The sequence below is a fragment of the Pseudopipra pipra genome, chromosome 8 (genome assembly GCF_036250125.1).
Source record: "Pseudopipra pipra isolate bDixPip1 chromosome 8, bDixPip1.hap1, whole genome shotgun sequence".
In the NCBI taxonomy this organism is placed as follows: domain Eukaryota; kingdom Metazoa; phylum Chordata; class Aves; order Passeriformes; family Pipridae; genus Pseudopipra; species Pseudopipra pipra.
This window is the reverse complement of record NC_087556.1, coordinates 3583233-3601195: the sequence shown is the minus strand read 5'-3', so window position 1 is coordinate 3601195 and position 17963 is coordinate 3583233. Positions and strand designations below refer to the sequence as shown.

Genomic DNA, 17963 nt, shown 5'->3' with positions numbered 1-17963 from the left:
CACAAGAGAGCTACATGTGAGACAACGCGATTTCCTAATAAAAGCTCATGGGCCAGAGTCTCCTTCTGCCTATTAATTAAATTGCTGTTTAACTCACGATAAAAATCCTTCCTTTGGAGAGCCAGAGGATTCCCCATGCCCCAGGCGATGTGCAGCGGCAGCAAACGTGAAAACACAGTGCCGACTGCAGGGCTGAACCTGCCGAGAGCACCAGGGCCCTCCGGCTTCCACCGGGAAAATCAATCTCCGTTAGCCCGGAGAGTTCCCCTAAATGAAAAGTCTTATCTAGAACAGGTCGTGTTATACAACAAGTCACTCGCTTTGCCTGGGAAATGAAAGATGATGAGGCAGAGTCCCCGGTACAGAGGCTATCTCCATAAATCTGCCAAAAAGGAACTGTGGATTACTTTGCTGGATTAATTATCTGTCCTTCAAACAGAGTCCTGACCTCAGCGGCTGAGCATCTCCAACCTGTCAAAGCAGCTGGGGAGGGAGGGCTTTCACAGGGCTCCAGCCACGGGCTGCCTGCACCCATGGGAAAAGCAGCAGGAACACCCCTCAGAGCGATGGGAGCACTGGCACTGAACCAGCCTGTTGTCACGAGGGGCATGAACTGAGAGGTTTTAATTTGGATGTCTTCTTCAACTGGCCTTTTCCAAGGTGGTGAGCCCACTCCTTGTAAAGTGTGAGGCAAAAAAGTACATTTTCCTGTGATTGAAACACTCTTATGGGAAGGAAAGGGGAGAAACAATTGAATGGCTTTTCTCTATTAGGTATGGAAATTATTCCTAGCGCATCCAGGCAGGCTCACGTGCCCAAGAGGACAACTAGCCAAAGCCAGGACACAGCTAGACCAGTGCTCCTCCAGCACTTCAGCCTTAACAGCTTTGTAAGCTGGCGGCATAAAGTTAGATCTTAAGTCTTATTTTATGTGGTTATGGTTAATCTTTTAGTTTTATTATGTTCCTGTCACGAGAGGACCTTGCGCTGGAGATGGCTGTATAAATAAGAGCTGCTGCAGTACATCCCAAGGGATGGAACCAGATAGGACAGCAGCAATTCCAAATTAATTTTTATACCCCACCTCCAAATCATACCAAAGCTTTAGATACTAACATCGAAGGAATGATAAATGGCTGGGTTTGCTTCTCAGCTCTCTCACTGCTGTACATTCAAGCCCAAAAGGTAAAATCAGACCAGCTAGATGCCAACCCTATGCCCAAAAACTTGGGAGAGACAGGGAAAGGCATCATCCTTCCCTGCAGGGAAATGGGAGCAGCATCACTGCCACCTCCCCTCTTGGGAGGGAGCTGAGGAGCCAGGTATAATTACTACCTCCACTGGCCACTTTCACTTTTGCTTATGGTTGGTTTCTAATTTAATTTGCTTCCCCATTCCCATATGTTAGGGTTTTTTTGGTAGTTTTGTGGTTTTTTTGTTTTTTTTTTTTTTTTGCAGAATTGCCATAAAAATTTTCCAGCTCAGGCGCAAAAATGCTCACTGACCTTTACCATCATGATTGAGGATAATGAGAAATTAATTAGGCTTTACCTGCCTGCCAAAAAAAAATGGCCTGCCTTGGGTGAGCAGGATTTTGGAAGTGCATTAGATGCCAGTCCCGTGTCTGGACCCTCAGGTCCATCCACAGGCTCATCCTTCCCACCACCCCTACTCCACAAGACCCTGGAGCCGACAGGAGAAGAACTCCTGGTCAGTTAGGATAACACTCTGCAATTCTCATGTTTGGGCAAAAAACATAATAGTGCAGAATAGTTTAATCACTCTTTGATATGTTCTGCCTGATTCTCCCATTCAAGAGCTGCCCCCCACCAGGCAGAACTGGGGGCAGGGACTGAACTCCTGGCATACACAAGCAGACTCAAGGCTGTTTGCAGTGATCTGCCTGCATGTCTCTCCACATTGCACTGTCACCCGGATCCCAGAGCATCCTGGTTCCCTGCCACTACCCCACTGCCCATCCAGGATGGCCAGGCTATTTTACCATCCTCACCACAATTCAGCAGCCTCTGAATTAGATTGATGTTTCAGTCCTGTCTCCAGTGAAAAAGATCCTGTATCAGCCAAAAGAAAGCCCCTGCTGCACTTTGGCCAGTTGATACCCACAATCTGGGAGAATCTCTCGAGTAAATTGCAGAGGGAATTAGAGGAATAAATAATCCTTGCATCTTCAAAGGCAGACCAACATGGGCACTTGCAGCCAGGATCAGTGGACTTGAAAGTCAGAATGAAATCACCTTGACCCCTGAGGTTGATTAAAGAGGGTTTGAAATGGTTGGGCTTTAAGGAACAGAGACTGGAAAATTATTTCCACACGTGTAGCTCAGAGGAGCTGCCAGCCAGCACCCAAGCATGTGGCACAGCAGGGAGGGGAGGCACTGCTGCCGTTTCTTGCTGGGAAGAACCCCCTCAAAAGCAATGCCAGGAACAGGATTATAACCCAGACCCACCAAGCTGGTCCCTCATGCCTGGGTTACCCTGAGTAGTCTGCCTGTCCTCATCAAAGCAGTGTGTGAGAGTAGCCCAATGAGCATCAAAGTCTGCCTTGGGTGTGGCAGAGATTGCTGATCTCAAGGCATCTTGAATGAGTCACATCCTACCCCAAAAACTGGCCTCTCCTTACAGCAGCTATGTTTTATCTCGAAATGCCTGCCTGGATTGCCCTGCTTCTGGCTCGGTTGCTATCAGCAGAGGTCCCCAAGCTATGGAGCCAAAGGAGCCAAGCACTGCCAAGTGAGGATCATCCTTGGGGATCCATGAGGACCCATGCAGTTGCAGCAATCCATTCACCCACCCTGGGAAGGGTTCCCAGCCTTCAGAGCCAGTCTGCAAAGGCAGGATCAATCCATGTGCCCGTCAGAAGGAAAAACCCACCATCACTTTAATTAAGCTTCGTTCTCCAGCTCTGCACCCTCATGGGTCCAGCCCTTGCATCCCAGCTTCTGAAACTTTTGGGAAACACCCCAGAAACCACCAGGAGCCATTCAGTCCGTAAACAGTACCACTCTCTCCCTGAACACAAAATCTCCTCCGTGAAGCTGAGCTGCTTGTAGCTCATCGTTAGGAACGAAAGGTTTCAACACGACATATTGCCAAATTTGCCTTGAGCAACCTCACCTATGGAAGGTGTCCCTGGCCATGGCAGGGGCGTTGCAATGAGAGGATCTTTAAGGTCCCTTCCAACCTAGGATTCCATGATTTCTCAGGTACGGGATGTGCCTTATTGCGGGGTTAGCTCCTCCATCCCTGCTGGGCTGCCCGCCGTGTCCCCCAGGACTCACCCGAGACGATGGTGTATCCGATGCCGCGGGGACGGCCCTTGTCCTGGTCGATCGCCGTGATCATCCGCACGGTGGTGCCCTGGGGAGGGACAGGGGACAGGTGTCACAGCCACCCCAGACAGCACTGCTGAGGCTGCCAGGGCACCCTGACAAGGCACTGCCCCTGTTACCGCGGGCCAATGCTTTGGATAACCTATCTTAGGACATGGAAAAGTCCCACCACCCCCATCGTGGGGCAGTTCAGGCTCACCACCCATCACTTGCGTGTGAGCTGCAGAACTTTGCTAACCCATCCCAGGATGGAGCTGGGAATGCTGAGGGTATGACCAGGGGAACACACCCTCTAACCAAACCCCCTGAGCAGGGTGAGCTGCACTGTACCAGGGGAAGTGTCTGCAGGGACTGGAGAGGGTACCACCAGGCTCCAACCCTGTGCTGCTCATCCCCTGCTCAGAGGAGCAGGGTCACATCTGAAGCAGGGTCAGTGTGATAAGCACAGCTACCAGTGCTTGAGGAAGCAGAGGAAGGAGGAACTGAAGGTGCAGCACAAGCCTCCTCACAGCTTCACAGCTGGTAGGCAACAGCACATGCTCCTCTGCCACAAGGATTTTCACTCTGCAGTCCCTCAAGAACCAAAGGCAACAATTCCCTCTCATCACAACCTTCAGCACTGGTCACTACAACAGTTTTATCTACCACTGGCTTCCCAATTGCAACCTGTCCCTTTCTCCCTGTATTCTTCAAATGAGGCACCCCAGGCAGCACGGGATGCTCACACTGGCCAACTGCATAACTGAGCTGCAGAGATTTTCACTGACACCTTCAAGGAGGAGAAGGAGGAGGAGTGTTGGGCACATGCTGAGAACCAGGAATTGCCCACAGGCAGGAGGTTCTGCAGCTGCCAGCTCACCCACTCATCCTCCATCCTGTGGGACAGACTGTTTCTATAGCCCAGCGGAAAGATCTGAGAGTCCCCAAAACACAACAAAGAGCATAAAAGTGACCCAAAATTCTTATTTAGCTCTTGAAATAAAAATACCACACCGCTTATGTCAACTCCATAAGTCAACTTCCCCCGCCGCAGTGCAGTGAGCCCCTGTGAATACCAACACACGCACGCGCCCGTAATTAATGGAGTGTGAAAAAATTTACAACTCAGCTGTTCTTGTTTTCACTGGCTTATTAACAGTGGGGAAAGCAGCAAATTTTTTAATTTCCCCCCCCCCAAAAGAAATGTCAGCAGAGGTGTTTGCATGTGTAACGAGGGAGCAGAGTGGATCCGCAGCCCCGTGTTTGCCCCTCAATCCATCAGCTGAAGGCCAAAGGGAAAGCTGTGGCAGAAACATCACCAGTGGAAAACAGGGACTCACCATCTTCCCTGGCTTCCAGGTTCGTGCCCCTGTGGGCTCAATGCCACTACTGGCCATAAAGCAGGCTCCCAGGGCCAGGCAGGCTGCCCATTCCCTGATCTCTGAGGGCATTCCAACAGAGTCCTTAAGTAAATCCATGTTATTAACTGAGAACATTAGCCATAAATCCCAGGTCACCAGCCTCTGAGCAGCGCTTGGCTGGTGAGGCTCAGCAGCCACCCGGAGAGCCTCTAAATCACTGACAATAACTGTGCTTTCCAAAGGAGCATGGACAGATAAAAAGCACAAGAAAAGTGGGAAAAGAGCAGGTGGGAAGGCAGAACAGGGGATGTGGAAAGGAGGGCAGGTCAAAATAGAGATGAAAAAAAAGGGCAATGCAATCCAGTGTGCTCTGTCTCACCTTTCTCTTGCTTGTATTATAATTTATACTATATATATAGAGAGAGTATAATATATATAATACATATTATTGAATTATAAATTATGTATTGTATTATATATTACTATATATATTATATAGCCTGTATTCTATTGTGTACTATTGTATTATATAGCCTATATTGTATTATATATTATAATCATATTCAGCAGAATTAAACTTCATCCAAGCTTTAATCTCCCATCCCCACAGGGCAGATCTGAGCTCCGTTCACTCCTTGGCAAACCAGGAGCTCCTCCATGGAAGGGCAGTGGGTGAAGGCACTGGGTCTGTCTGACAGCTCGCTCATCACCTGTCAGACAGCTCAGGAGCAGCATGGAATGGGAATTGTGTCCTGCTGTGCACACTGCAGAGGAAGACAGCTGCAGGAGAGGGCAGGGCTCCTGCCATGGCTAGGGAATAGCAATGGGCTGCCTTATCTGCGGGAGAGGCCCCTCCTGCAGGAGCCAAGGGGAAGAAGGGCTGTTGGGAGAGATAAAAGGATGAGCGTGGATGTGGCAGCAGGGAAAGTCTGGGAGGGGTGGAGGGGGAATCTCATTCAGATATCTCAGCAGCGCGTGCCACAGAGATGCCCATGGGGAAGAAATTATCCAGACATTTGATCCCAGGAATGAGGGCTATGAGAGGCCACGCTGAGGTTCATCCTGTCCTTGGTAAGCTTGTGATGATGACTATCATGCTGGTGGCATTTGACGTTGGGTCTCCCCCTCTTCTCCTCACAGCCCTGTGTTTCTCCTCCTTCCCCACAAGCCCCTTCACCAGCTCCTCCTGGAGATGAGCAACACTTCACCAGTGACCAAGAAACACGTGTTAGAGTGGTGCTGAGCTCCCTGCTGTTCAGGGATGCTATTTCCTGGAACCACAGCAAGGGTGGGGATCTGGGCACCTCTTCACATCCCACCTGGTTTCCCATCAATCCTGACAGCTCTTTCACAAGACTCTTCCAACATCCACAAGACTGGCAGATGCCAGCTCCTGGGGATGGATGATCCCTCCCTGAGCACCCACAGTGTTTAGGAGCAATCTGGATCCTTCTGGGGAAGGGGCTGGACAAGTGTCCCAGTGCAGGCACAATGTTTATCTATGTCGCTGGTGGCAATTACTGCCTTCGTGGTGAGCAAGTATTCCCACTCAGCATGGGTTGGAGTGAGAGGATGTGATGCAAAATGTGGTGCTACATGCAGGCTACACTCAGTACTTGGTACCTGTGATGGCCACGAAGTGCTTTGCCCACCACACCAGCAGAAATAACTACCCAGAGAGGAGAGGCTGGAAGTGGGAAAACAGCCCAAACAAACCAAATCCCTCATCTCAGCCGTACCACGATGGCAAAGATCGTCCCCTAACAAACCACATGTCAACAATTCCCAGTTTCTCTTCCAAAATCCTATCAGACCACATCACTGTTCCTTTCACTGTCCATGTCTTGGTGTCTTCTACTTACTCACAGAAACCTCAGGCTGACTTCCAGCGCCAACAGCTCTGCCCTCAGGTATTTGTGGCATGAACCTGCAGCTCCCAGAAAGTCCCAAATATTCCTGACTTTTCTTAAAACAAGTCACAACTCACCTCCCTACTGCAGACAACAGTGGCTGCAGGGAGAGGGTTCAGCTGGTGGTACAGAGAGAGCAGAATAACCCTCTCCCTCTAGGGAAGGAGGAAGAAGGTTTATAAAAGTAATAATCTGGGAAAGCCTATGCTTAAAAAAAAGGCAAAGAAAATAAAGAGTGGCACATTATCCAAACAAAATCTGAGGGTTTTTTGAAGAGGGGCAGGAGTAAATCAATCCTTTTTTAATAAAACCCTGAGCTTTTAATAAAGTGTTCACACTGATGGGCTGGAAATATTGTAAGAAAGAATTAACTTGGAGCTATTGAGACTCTAGGGCAAAAATAGCACCGATTCTACATTATTTCTTCAACCCAAGGAGTTTCTGAGGAGGAGGAGGATGGTGTTGAAGAATTAAAACTGTTTTAATGATATCTGACACATAGCTGTACCATCCTATCTCAAGGGGATACAACTGCTGGGCTTGGGACCAAGTGCCAACAGGATCTGCCCCCACTCTCACCTTCACATGGCTCCCCGTGGGATGAAGCACATGTTCATAGGCTGTCTTCAGCCTCAGGTTGTCTTCAAGGGAGTGGATTTCTCCTCTCTCTCCCCTAAAGTGAAGCTGTGGTGCTGCCTGGACCATGCCCCAGCTGAGGTCCAAAAGCAGGGGCTCATCAGAGCAACAGTTCCTCTGCAAGGGGAAATGGCCCCTCTCCTCCAACCCCATCAACTTGTCTGGAGAACATGGAATCACAGAACCCTTTAAGTTGAAAAAGTCCTCTGAGATCATTGAGTCCAGCTGTTCCCCCAGCACTGTCAAGGCCACCACTAAACCATGTCCCCAAGTGCCACATCCACATGTCTTTTAAATCCCTCCAGGTATGGTGACTCCACCACTTCCCTGGGTAACCTGTTCTGGGGCTTGACAAGCCTTTCAGTGACGTTCAGCATCAACCGGCGCACAGACGCTGTGAGGACAGACACCCAAAAAACACTCTGAGGATGAAAAACACGCCACCAAGCTTTGCCACAGCTGCAGGCAGCTTTGGTGCACTCAGGTGCCCTGGGAGAGATGTCTGAGCCATGCTGGGATGATAAACTACATCAAGAAAGAAGATACAACACCTCCAGGGACAGCAGAGTCTCTCCCCGCTGTGTCCTCTTCCTTTGCCCGATAAGAAATTGCTTTATTCTCAGTGTCAGAATAAGCACCTGCCCAAAATGCTTCTAAATTATGCTTCCAGATCCCAGCCTGAGAAAAATAAGAGCTACAACGGCAGTTCTCTCCCCTCTCGTGCCCCTCCACCCCTTTTTCTTCTTCTTCTTCTCTTACAGGATTAGGGACTTGAAAGGCGAAGCACAGCCCAGCGTTGCAGCAGGAAGAGGGGGGGCAGGGAGCGCTTCAGAAAGCTGCCACGGCAAAAAAAATCCCATTTCTCACTTCTTAATTCCAGTCAATTCCAGTCAAAGGGCTGATAGAGATCTGTTTGCGGTAATTTGCTGCAGTTTATCCACTCTTTTCACCTTCTATCGACTCTTCACTGCCGGGCCGGCTGACATGCTGTTACTCGAGTGAGGAAATTAAAATTTGATGCAATAATCCCAAATAAGAAGGATTTTATTAGGTAATGTATACACTTTAGATGAGGTATTCTCGCCTGATACATTGATAGAGGAACACAGAAATGCTGTGCACCACAGATAAAAAGAGAGGCAAGAGAGACGGGGAGCGGGCGGGTGGAGCAGCAGTGAGGCCCTCCTCCGTAGAGTTGGGGCTGAGACGGAAGAGGTCGTGCACATTTTGACCTGCTGAGTCCAATGTCAGGGTAAACATCGCTCAAAAATGCACTGCAGCCTGTTGGCTTGACCTGTAGGCCTGGTTTTGGACAGCCACTGACCAAGGCCAGGCTCCTCATCCAAATTTATTGTTATCATTTTGATAACCAAGATGTTCTCTCACTCCATGCTCTCTTGGAAGGGGTGAGGCAGAGCTGATGAGACTTCCACAGGGAGACAAAAATTGCACATAGTTAACATTTGGACTTGATGATCTTTGAGGTCTTTTCCAGCCTAAATGACTCTGTGTTAAACCCCACACCCTTGTTTCAGCAGTGGAATTTCTCCCAGGAAGGCTGGGACTTGGGGTCCAAACCACTCAAAGCTGCCCTCATGTTTTGCAACCTTCCTCTTCACTGTGTCTCTGGTGTCACCTATCCATCTTGGACACCTCACTGCACGTTGCCAAGAGAAATTAAAATCTCTAAACCCGCCTGAAAAGTGCTGCCTGGTGAGCACTCCTTCCTTCATTTCCTGTATCAGGGTTACACTGTGGTTATTTGCTGCTTTCCCTACTGCAAACATTGTATATTCCGGGAAAAACATGTCAGTGCATCAACACAAAGAGATCTTTGAGCCTTAAAATATATTATTATTTGAAGGGGATGCCCCTTCCTGGATACCAGGTCACCCTCCATGAAGGTGATGCGGTCTACAATTTTTTATACTCGTGGATCTTCCATTTCTTTCATTCCATCTAAGGCTTTTTTTCCTCCTAGTTAAGGTTGATCTAAATTGTGGGTTTTTTTATTTCCCTGCAGCTCCCTCTGCCCACACCAAAAATACACCCTAATCTCAGCAAAACTTTCACTTTGTGCAAGCAATTCATCAATAAGCCATTTTTTGGCCATCTCTGGGCCAGCAGATGGGTAATTTGCTGTCTGACCACAGGATTTGGGACAGCAGGACTCAGCCCTATTGATCCAGCACTCTCCATGTCAGGGCTTTGCTCAAAGGGAATAAAAAGGAATTCCCTCTTCTGCTGTGTGAACTGAGCCATCAGGCATTTGGGATCCCAGAGTTGTTATGGGATGCACACGTGGTATGGGCACACACCATGCCGCTGTTTAAGACAGAAGGTTTTTCCATCCACACACAAAAATATTTCCCTGTATGCAAAGTGATGGGATGCACAGCTGTGCCTTGGGAAGGTGGATGCTACCAGGGAGGGCTGGTGCTTGGACTGAAGGCTCTGGGCACCCTTGCTGGGAGCAGAGCAAACAACTCCCAAGGCCCTGATGTCTGCTGTAGTGGGGGGGGGGAAAAACCCCCATCCCTGCTGTATTTAGAGACTGGGAGACGTTTTTCCACAAACAGTGAGTTTGCTGACAAACCGAGTTTCGGAAGAACTAAAATGATTGGATCAATTTGGCAAAACCTGGGGGAAAAGACTCAAAGTGCTGAAATGGCTGATGATTCTGGCATTTTCAAAACTGCCTCATTTCAGGAGCGTTTAAATTTTCCTTCAAGTTCTCTATTGGAAATGGCATGCAGATAGACTGTGCGGAGGGAACAGGGTGACTGGCTGCTAAGAACAGCCTTTGTAAAATTTAAGAAAAAAAGCTCAGGAAAATATTTGACTTGGGGTTCAGCCTTCCTAAACCCCCTGGCTTAGGCTCCCTTTTTTTTAAAAAAAAAGGCAAAATGTTTTGGAGCTGGCTGGAAACACGTTGCTTCAGAAAGAAACCCCGCGGTCCTGCCCGTCAGAGCGAAGCACGGCCCTTACCGGAGGTGAGTTCTCGTAGATGTTGGTGCTGTAGGGCAGGTTGATGAAGATGGGGTCCATGTCCTGCACGTCCGTGATGGTGATGGCCAGGTTGGCCAGAGTAGACAGCGGCTTGTTTTTATCTTGGTCCTTGAAAAAATGAGGGGTGGGGAGGAGAGAGAAAGGATTTCTATCAGAAACCGCAGAATTATTCAGCAGCATTAAGTCTCCTGCAGTTGTAGTTGGGCCAGAATCTCTGAGTAGTGGAGGTAATCATCTCTTTTTTCAAGCTACCTGCTGGAATTATTGTCCACTGCACCTCCCTCTAAGCTGAAACACAATATGCATTTCATTCCAGCATCAGTCCTTTAAAATAAAGCAAACACCAATTTAGTTTTCATCACATTTTGAGTGAAAATGCAGCAACACTGTTCAAAATATACTTCAAAACATAAATCCCCTCCTAACACAGACACAGCCCAGGGTACCTCTGCATGGTGAGACCAAGGGGTGGCTGCCAGCAGTGTCTCACACCAGCACATCATAGCAGAGTGTCTCATACCCACCACCAGTGCTGATGCCTCAGCACAGCTTGGGCTCCATCAGCTGGAACATGACCCAAGTCCACCAGCTCCCTCGTGTTCCCACTGCTCTTCCAAACCCCATGGGCTGCCTTGCAGTAGCAGCTTTATTCTGTTCTGTATTTGCTGCTCCAAGCTCTGGCAGAGGGTACGTACACCCAGTGCTGCTCCTGGGTTCGTAGGATGCCCGGGCTCTCACACAGAAGGTAGAGTGGAAACCCTGAATTGCAGGATTCATCCCCACAGTAACAACATCCTTTCTCCTGGGCTGCTACAAACCTCTCCCCTCCTACCTTGCTTGAGGACTGGCAGGATCGAGGTGACCATCCTCCCTGCTCTGCCAAGCAGGTCACAAGCATGCAGAGATCTCAGAAGGACCAGTCGTGGCCCTTGAACACTGAAATGCTCCGAGCAGGACCATCAGTACCCTGGAGCACTGCATCCAGCTCTGGGGCCACTCAGCACCAGAAGGGCGTCAAGAGGAGGCCATAAAGATGCTCCGAGGGCTGGAGTCCCTCTGCTGTGGAGCCAGGCTGGGAGAGCTGGGGGTGTTCACCTGAAGAGGAGAAGGATCCAGGGACACCTTGAAGCCCCTTCCAGTGCCTAAAGGGGCTCCAAGAGACCTGGAGAGGGACTTTGGACAAGGGCCTGGAGGGACAGAAAAAGGGCAAATGGCTTTCCACTGACAGAGGGCAGGGTTAGATGGAATATTGGGAAGGAATTCTTCCCTGTGAGGGTGGGGAGGCCCTGGGAAGGTTGCCCAGAGAAGCTGTGGCTGCCCCATCCATGGAAATGTTCAGGGCCAGGTTGGATGGGGCTCTGGGCAACCTAGTCTAGTGGAAGGTGTCCCTGCTCATGGCAGGGAATTGGACTAAATTACCTTCAAATGTCCCTTCCAACCCAAACCACTCCATGATTCTATGATCATCTCCCTTTCACCCCATCACATCCCATCAGGATGGAGCCTCAAGCACTTTCCCAAAGCAAGACCCTTTCCCCGCAGTCAATGCCACAGCAGTAGGCACTGCCACCAGCTTCTCCTGGCAGTGCCCTGCTGCCTGTGCTTTTCTTGCTGAAGTCTCATCCCATGAGTGCTCAAAAGTGCCCCCAATGCCCACAGCCCTTTGCTAAAAGTGTAGGAATAAAGGGAGAGCACACGAAGGGAAAGAAATCAATCTCTCCTTACCCCCAATCAAGCACTGTGCTGGAAAGCAACCATTAGAGGTTACCACACACTCCTTCAAAGCGGCTCTGAGTAGCAGCAAAGGCTGATTGCCAGAAGATTAATGTTAATTTAAACCGTATTCAACAACACAGCTTGTACATTATCCTCTTAACCCGCGGGCCTCGGCGTTCAGGGCCTGGATGGAGGCTTACTTCAGACTCCAATCTGCTGTTAGTGTTATCAGGCTGAAATCCTTTGTTTCTTCAGATAATTTTCTTTCCCCTCCCCTTCACCTTTTAAATTTTGTTTAAGGCATCACAGATCTCCGAAGAAGCGAGCACACTTCCAGTTTCCTCACTGACTGTCTCTCCTGCCTCTGTCTGTCCTTGCTGCCTCCCTCCCTGGTGTGAAATGACTCCTGCCTTGCACCTGAGCTCCCCAGCTCTCCTTGAAGCCACCCTGAATTCACCATCAGCCCAGTTCCCACTCCGGACCATGCAAACTCTTCATCAGGCAGGCAAGAGACTGCATTTGCTCTTCCAGCTCCTGCTACGCTTCTGCGACTCTCATCCTTCTCCCCTGGCATAGATTTGCCCCGCAGTTTCTCGTCACTTCTCTTCTAGGGATTACTACAACTGACCAAGCCAAGGAGACATGCCCACAGCTGCCATCCGGCCAAGTTCAGAGACTTAATATTTAAGTCTTTTTTCCCTGAGCTGGAAATCACTATATGCCATGAGCACATAGAGCAAGTATCAGCTTGTCAGGGAAGTTGTGGCTGCCCCACACCTGCGAGTGTTCAAAGCCTGGTTGGACAGGGCTTGGAGCAACCTGGTCTAGTGGGAGGTGTCCCTGCCCATGGTAGGGGAGTGGAACGAACTGAGCTTTAAGATCCCTTCCAACCCAAACCATTCTGTGATCCTATGAAGTACCAGATATGCCCCCATTTTATCTTCGCTGGGATATGGGGCTGGATGGAACTGGATGGATCAAGGTGACATCCTTGCATCTTGAGGAAACTAGACTCATGGAAGAAAGTCCCTTTTCCATCATGGATGATGTTTGGTCCCACATTTCCTAACCTGACAGACAGTTCAACAGCACATCCCAGGAAAGCGTGCCAGCAATAGACACCAATAAGGAAACAAAGAGAGGCCCGCTCACCACTGGAATATTAAAAATAACATAAGGTATGTTTCAGAAAAAGAACAAGCTTCTGGGGGAGATTCCACAGCCTGGAACATGCAGGGCTTGGGCTGAAAGGTTGTGGTGTTTGCCTGTGGCCCTGCAGCCTGTGAGTGCCCTGTCTCGGCACCGTGAAGAGCAAAGCAGCCCTGGACAGCCCTCCCGTGTCCTCCTGACATTTGTGGTTCTGCATCAAGACAATGATCTTGATTAAATCACATGCTTCAAGAGTTCTAGCCAGCTGCCTGCAGGAGTCACAGAGGGTTTTCCCCCCCTCTCCTGAGTGCAGAGTTGGTCAGATGTATTCTAGAGCTGAATCTCACCTTCCTCTGTTGAATCTGAGATGGGAAGAAACCACCACCCAGATCACCTGCTTGTGTGCTGCTCCACATTCTCAACTCTCACTAGATTTAACACCAGGGAAGAAGTTTCCCATTCAAATGGGCCATGAATTTACCATGGTGGATGCATTTCCCAAGGGTCCCCTCTCAGTATGATGGTATTGACTACAATTAGGACTTTGCTTTCTCCTTTGTCCACCAAAACTTTAACTCATGATGTCTGAACTTCATACAGGTAAATCCACCTGTAATAAACCCTGATGTACAAGGAATGAGCCTGGAGGATTAATATACTAAAGAAATCCTTCCCTGTGAGGGTGCTGAGGCCCTGGCACAGGTTGCCCAGAGAAGCTGTGGCTGCCCCATCTCTGGAAATGTTTAGGGCCAGGTTGGATGGGGCTCTGGGCAACCTGGTCTAGTGGAAGGTGTCCCTGCCCATGGCAGGGGCACCGAATGAGATGGTCTTTAACGTCCTTTCCAACCCAAACCATTCTGTGATTCTATGAATGGTCTGTATGGCCTGTACTGGGTTTCATCACCCAGGGAGTTGCTCCCCTTCATGCAGAAGCCCCTGACAAGCCTGAGATGCTGCTGGAGAGGTGTAGCTGTGCTCCACACAGATTTGAAGCTACCCAGGCACTGCATTGCTACAATACCTTGCTAAGTAGAAAACACTGGATATGCCCAAGAAGATGCCAGAGTAGGGCAATAAAATAAACAAGCAACAGCTCCTTCCCCATTGCAGCCCCTGCAGACACCACCTCCAGCCCTGCAGCAGCCAGAGGGGGACTCACCGTGGCGTTCACCTGGAGCTGGTAGGCCTGAGTCACCTCATAGTCCAGCTCTCGGATCACCGACACGATGCCACGGCCACTGTCGATGGCAAAGAAGTTGGAAGGGGGCTGGAAGGAGTACAGCACACTGCCCCCGGCCCCCTGGTCCGGGTCCGTGGCGTTCACGATGAAAATCGGAGTGCCCACCGGGGTGTTCTGGAAAGACACAATAAGCATCAGTAATACTGTGCACCTGCCCATTTCCCCATCAAACACACATCAGCAATTTCCTCTACCCGCCAGAGGGAATTCCTAGAGACCCGACAACTTCAGTCCTGTATTTTCAGGACATTTAGAAGTTATACAGCTGCATTCTTTATGACAGTATTGCAGGAGCTATAATAGTTGTTACACACTTATAATAACAGTTATACAGCTGTGGTCAAGATGGCACTCTATCACAAACCCGTATTTTCCCACACATCCCAACTTTCCAGAAAAATTGCTCTCTTTGCTGAAACTTGCTTTCTGCCCAAAGGCATTTTTATTTTTGATGCCAATTCCCACAGGATTTTCACCACAAGGCATTAAATATAGGAAGACTTAAAAAATAATAATAAAAAAAAGGCATTAAATGCACCACAGAACTTAACGTAAAAGTCAAAGTTGTAGTTTCCACAGCAACTACAACCTGGCCCGATTAACACAGGCATGAACAGTTAAATCGTCATAAATCTGGAACTAATCTACATGCATAAAATATGCAGCTGAGTGCACAAAATCAGCAATGGCAAGTGCAGTTTGGCACTTCTTATTGTTTAACTTCACAGCGGGGAGAACAATTATCCATTTTTGGTGGAACAGCTGCATGTTCCTATGCAAATCTTAAAATGCATATTCTTGTCTCTCTCCAAAGGCAAAAGCACAGACAGACAAGCGAAAAGGCTCTGCTGGGGCCCCAGGCTGCAGGTACAGATGGATCATGACACCTTGGACATGTCCCTCTGCTTGTGACGCAGTCAGAGCCATGAGAAGGGGTGACAAGGAGCTAAACCTCAAAAGGGAAGACAGTAAAGGTCACAGAAGCAAGACCGGGCAGCAGCTGGTTATGGCCAGTTGGGATAATACGGATTATTTCTGCAAACCTCTCCCCAAGTCTCTGTGTTTTATTGTTAACTTCTTTCATACTAAATTATTAGTCCTCAGCTTACAGAGAAGTATCATGAAGTGCTGAGAAGACGGAGAGGAGGCTTGAGGAGAGTCAGAGCTTAGAGGACGAGGCACTGCTTCCCAGAAAAACCTCTGCCAAAGCTGAGCAACAAAACGTAGCCATTTTCAGGTTTCTTGGGAACCACGAAGCTTGCAGTGAATCAAAGGCTGTCCTGGTCACCAGGGCTCCACGCTGGCACATCTGATTTAACCAGTTTAACAGTGGGGCATGGCACCAGCAAAGAACCAAAGCCTCTGAATTTCCCCGCCCCAAAGGCAGGTAGCAGGATTTTGTACGAGGTTGGTCAGACAGAGCAGGGAACCCAGGGCACATTCTGCAACCCACACTGACGAATCCAGGCTCTGGACACTTATCCCACGCACATCCCTCATGCTTCCTGCCCTTGGATCCAGCCATGCAGCACTGCAGGGATGCTCTGACACCTGAGCTCACCTTGGGCTCCAGCAAAACTCCACTTCCCTTTCATCAGTGTCTCTTCTGCTGAGGTATGACAGGTTGCAGCTCCATCCTACGTTTTTCATTTCCTTTCTTTTTTTCCCTCCTCTAAATCAAGCTGCTATAGAAAGCCTCACAGGGCACGGCCTTAGGATTATTTTTTAAAGCACCTTCAAGTTTTTTGGTGATCAGCAGTCACAAAAGCATAAAAAGATAGAGCTAGAAAGGACCTCAAAAAAGAAACCTGTCTCCACACTACACCTAAATCATTCCCATCCTTAGAGCCTTCTAGTGATGGAAACACCACATCCTCCCCAGCCCATTTGTCCCAGAATTTTGCTGCCCTTTTCCTTACAGCTGCTCATTCTCTGGCATGCTGAACCAAGATCTGCCCTGCTGCCATGTAAACCCTTGACTTCATGCCACATGCACGGCAACTTAATCCTGGCTTGTGCATTTGAACTGCTTGGGAACCAGGATTTTGTCGTCTCAGGGCGGGTGTGTTGGGATGGAGAAGTCCTTCATGGGAGGCTGTGGTGAGTGTTTGCTTTTTGAGCACTCCCAAGACACCTTTTCAGACACAACTAGAGCATCTTCCCCACCCCTCTTGTAGGCCACCTGCCTCCCCCAAGCTATCACCATCTGGGAACAGCTCCAGAACATCCACAGCCTTCCTCTTGCTGCTGCCAGGGCACTGCTTCCACCACTGCACTCCGCATGCTCCAACAACTACCTTCTCAAATTCCTTCCCAGAGCCACTGAAGGTATCAGTGTCCTGACATGGAGCGTTAGAAATTAACCATTAATAGGGAGAGGCAGCACAGGAGTAGATGATGGGGGGTCTGGGGCATATTGTCCCTGGGAATAATAATATTCATACGGATAAAGCTGGCCTTGATGAATATGTTTCCTCTTCTTTTTAAGTGCCCCTAGCCACTCCTTTTAATATGCAAATCTGCTCTGGTCACCCGTGATTAGGGGTCTGCTCGGCTGGCTGTGAAAGAGGAGAGCTTGATTTCCCCTGCATTGTATTCCATACAATAGCCCCAAAGCAGGCTTTGAAGGGAGTTCATCTCCTTGTCCTTCCAAAGGAGAAGCTGCCTGGAGGGACACAGAGGTCACTGGCTCTAGTGCTGTCAGCTCTGGCCCTGCAGACACTGTCTGAGCTCTGACTTGGTGATTACCGTGGCTTCATCCTTATTTTACAGCTTTGCTGATCAGGTCCCTTCATTGGCCAGGAGACAGCCCAAGCCAAACAATCACAGTGTCAGCTCTAGACAAAGATCTGGCTGGGCCTGGGAATCAGTCACAGGCTTCTACACCAAAGCATCTGAGGGGCTGGGAGGGACCCCAGAGCAGGACCTTGTTGGGGGCAGTGTGCACATACAAGCACGAGGGTGGGTGCGTGAGCAAAGCACAGGGTTGGTGAATTTAGGAGGGATGCAGGAGGGCTTCCAGGCAACAGGAGGAGTGTTATAGGAGCATGAAGCCACGTAGCATAGATACAGAGAGGGAAATCACTGATATTGCCCAAAACACACAGGTCAGCGGGGATTTTTCACTACTAAACACACGTCCTTATTCACAACAGCACGCAGGTGAAAGGATGCAAAGCTGTTACTAAGGAGTGCTCTGTGTAATGCATCTTTTCTTCCCCAGCTCAAATTCAGGCAAAAAAGAAAAAATAAAATCCTCCCAAACCAGCAAAACCAGCTGTGGGATGCAGACATCCCATACCAGCAGTCCTCCAGGGAAAGAGGTCTCATTCTCAATGCTCATGCCCAGGCAGGCACAGTCAGGACTTGGAGGAATTTCAGACCGTCTGCCTTAAGAAGCATAAGAAAGACATGCCTTTAAAATCCTCTTGCCATTTTTGGGTGAAACAGACTCAGGATATTCCTCAGCAGGAAGCCAAAGTCTTTATTTCTCAAAAGATGCGGCCCATCATCTAAACAATGAAGCAAAACATCTGGATAAACAGAACTGCCTGGGGCTTGTGTTTGACGGTAAATACCAGACAGAGGACACAGCCCAGGGAGATGCCATTGG

At 49.2% G+C, this 17963-nt stretch overlaps 1 protein-coding gene across 1 annotated transcript in view; it reads right to left on the bottom strand.

The window, feature by feature from the left end:
- CDH23 (cadherin related 23) overlaps positions 1–17963 on the bottom strand; it is a 194781-nt gene that overhangs the window by 95277 nt on the left and 81541 nt on the right. Inside the window, exons 7-9 of the mRNA XM_064662202.1 lie at positions 14270–14464; positions 10225–10353; positions 3300–3378 (exon numbers count right to left, since the gene is read on the bottom strand). Of these exons, the coding sequence (XP_064518272.1) occupies positions 3300–3378; positions 10225–10353; positions 14270–14464 (403 nt within the window). The remainder of the gene's footprint in view (positions 1–3299; positions 3379–10224; positions 10354–14269; positions 14465–17963) is intronic.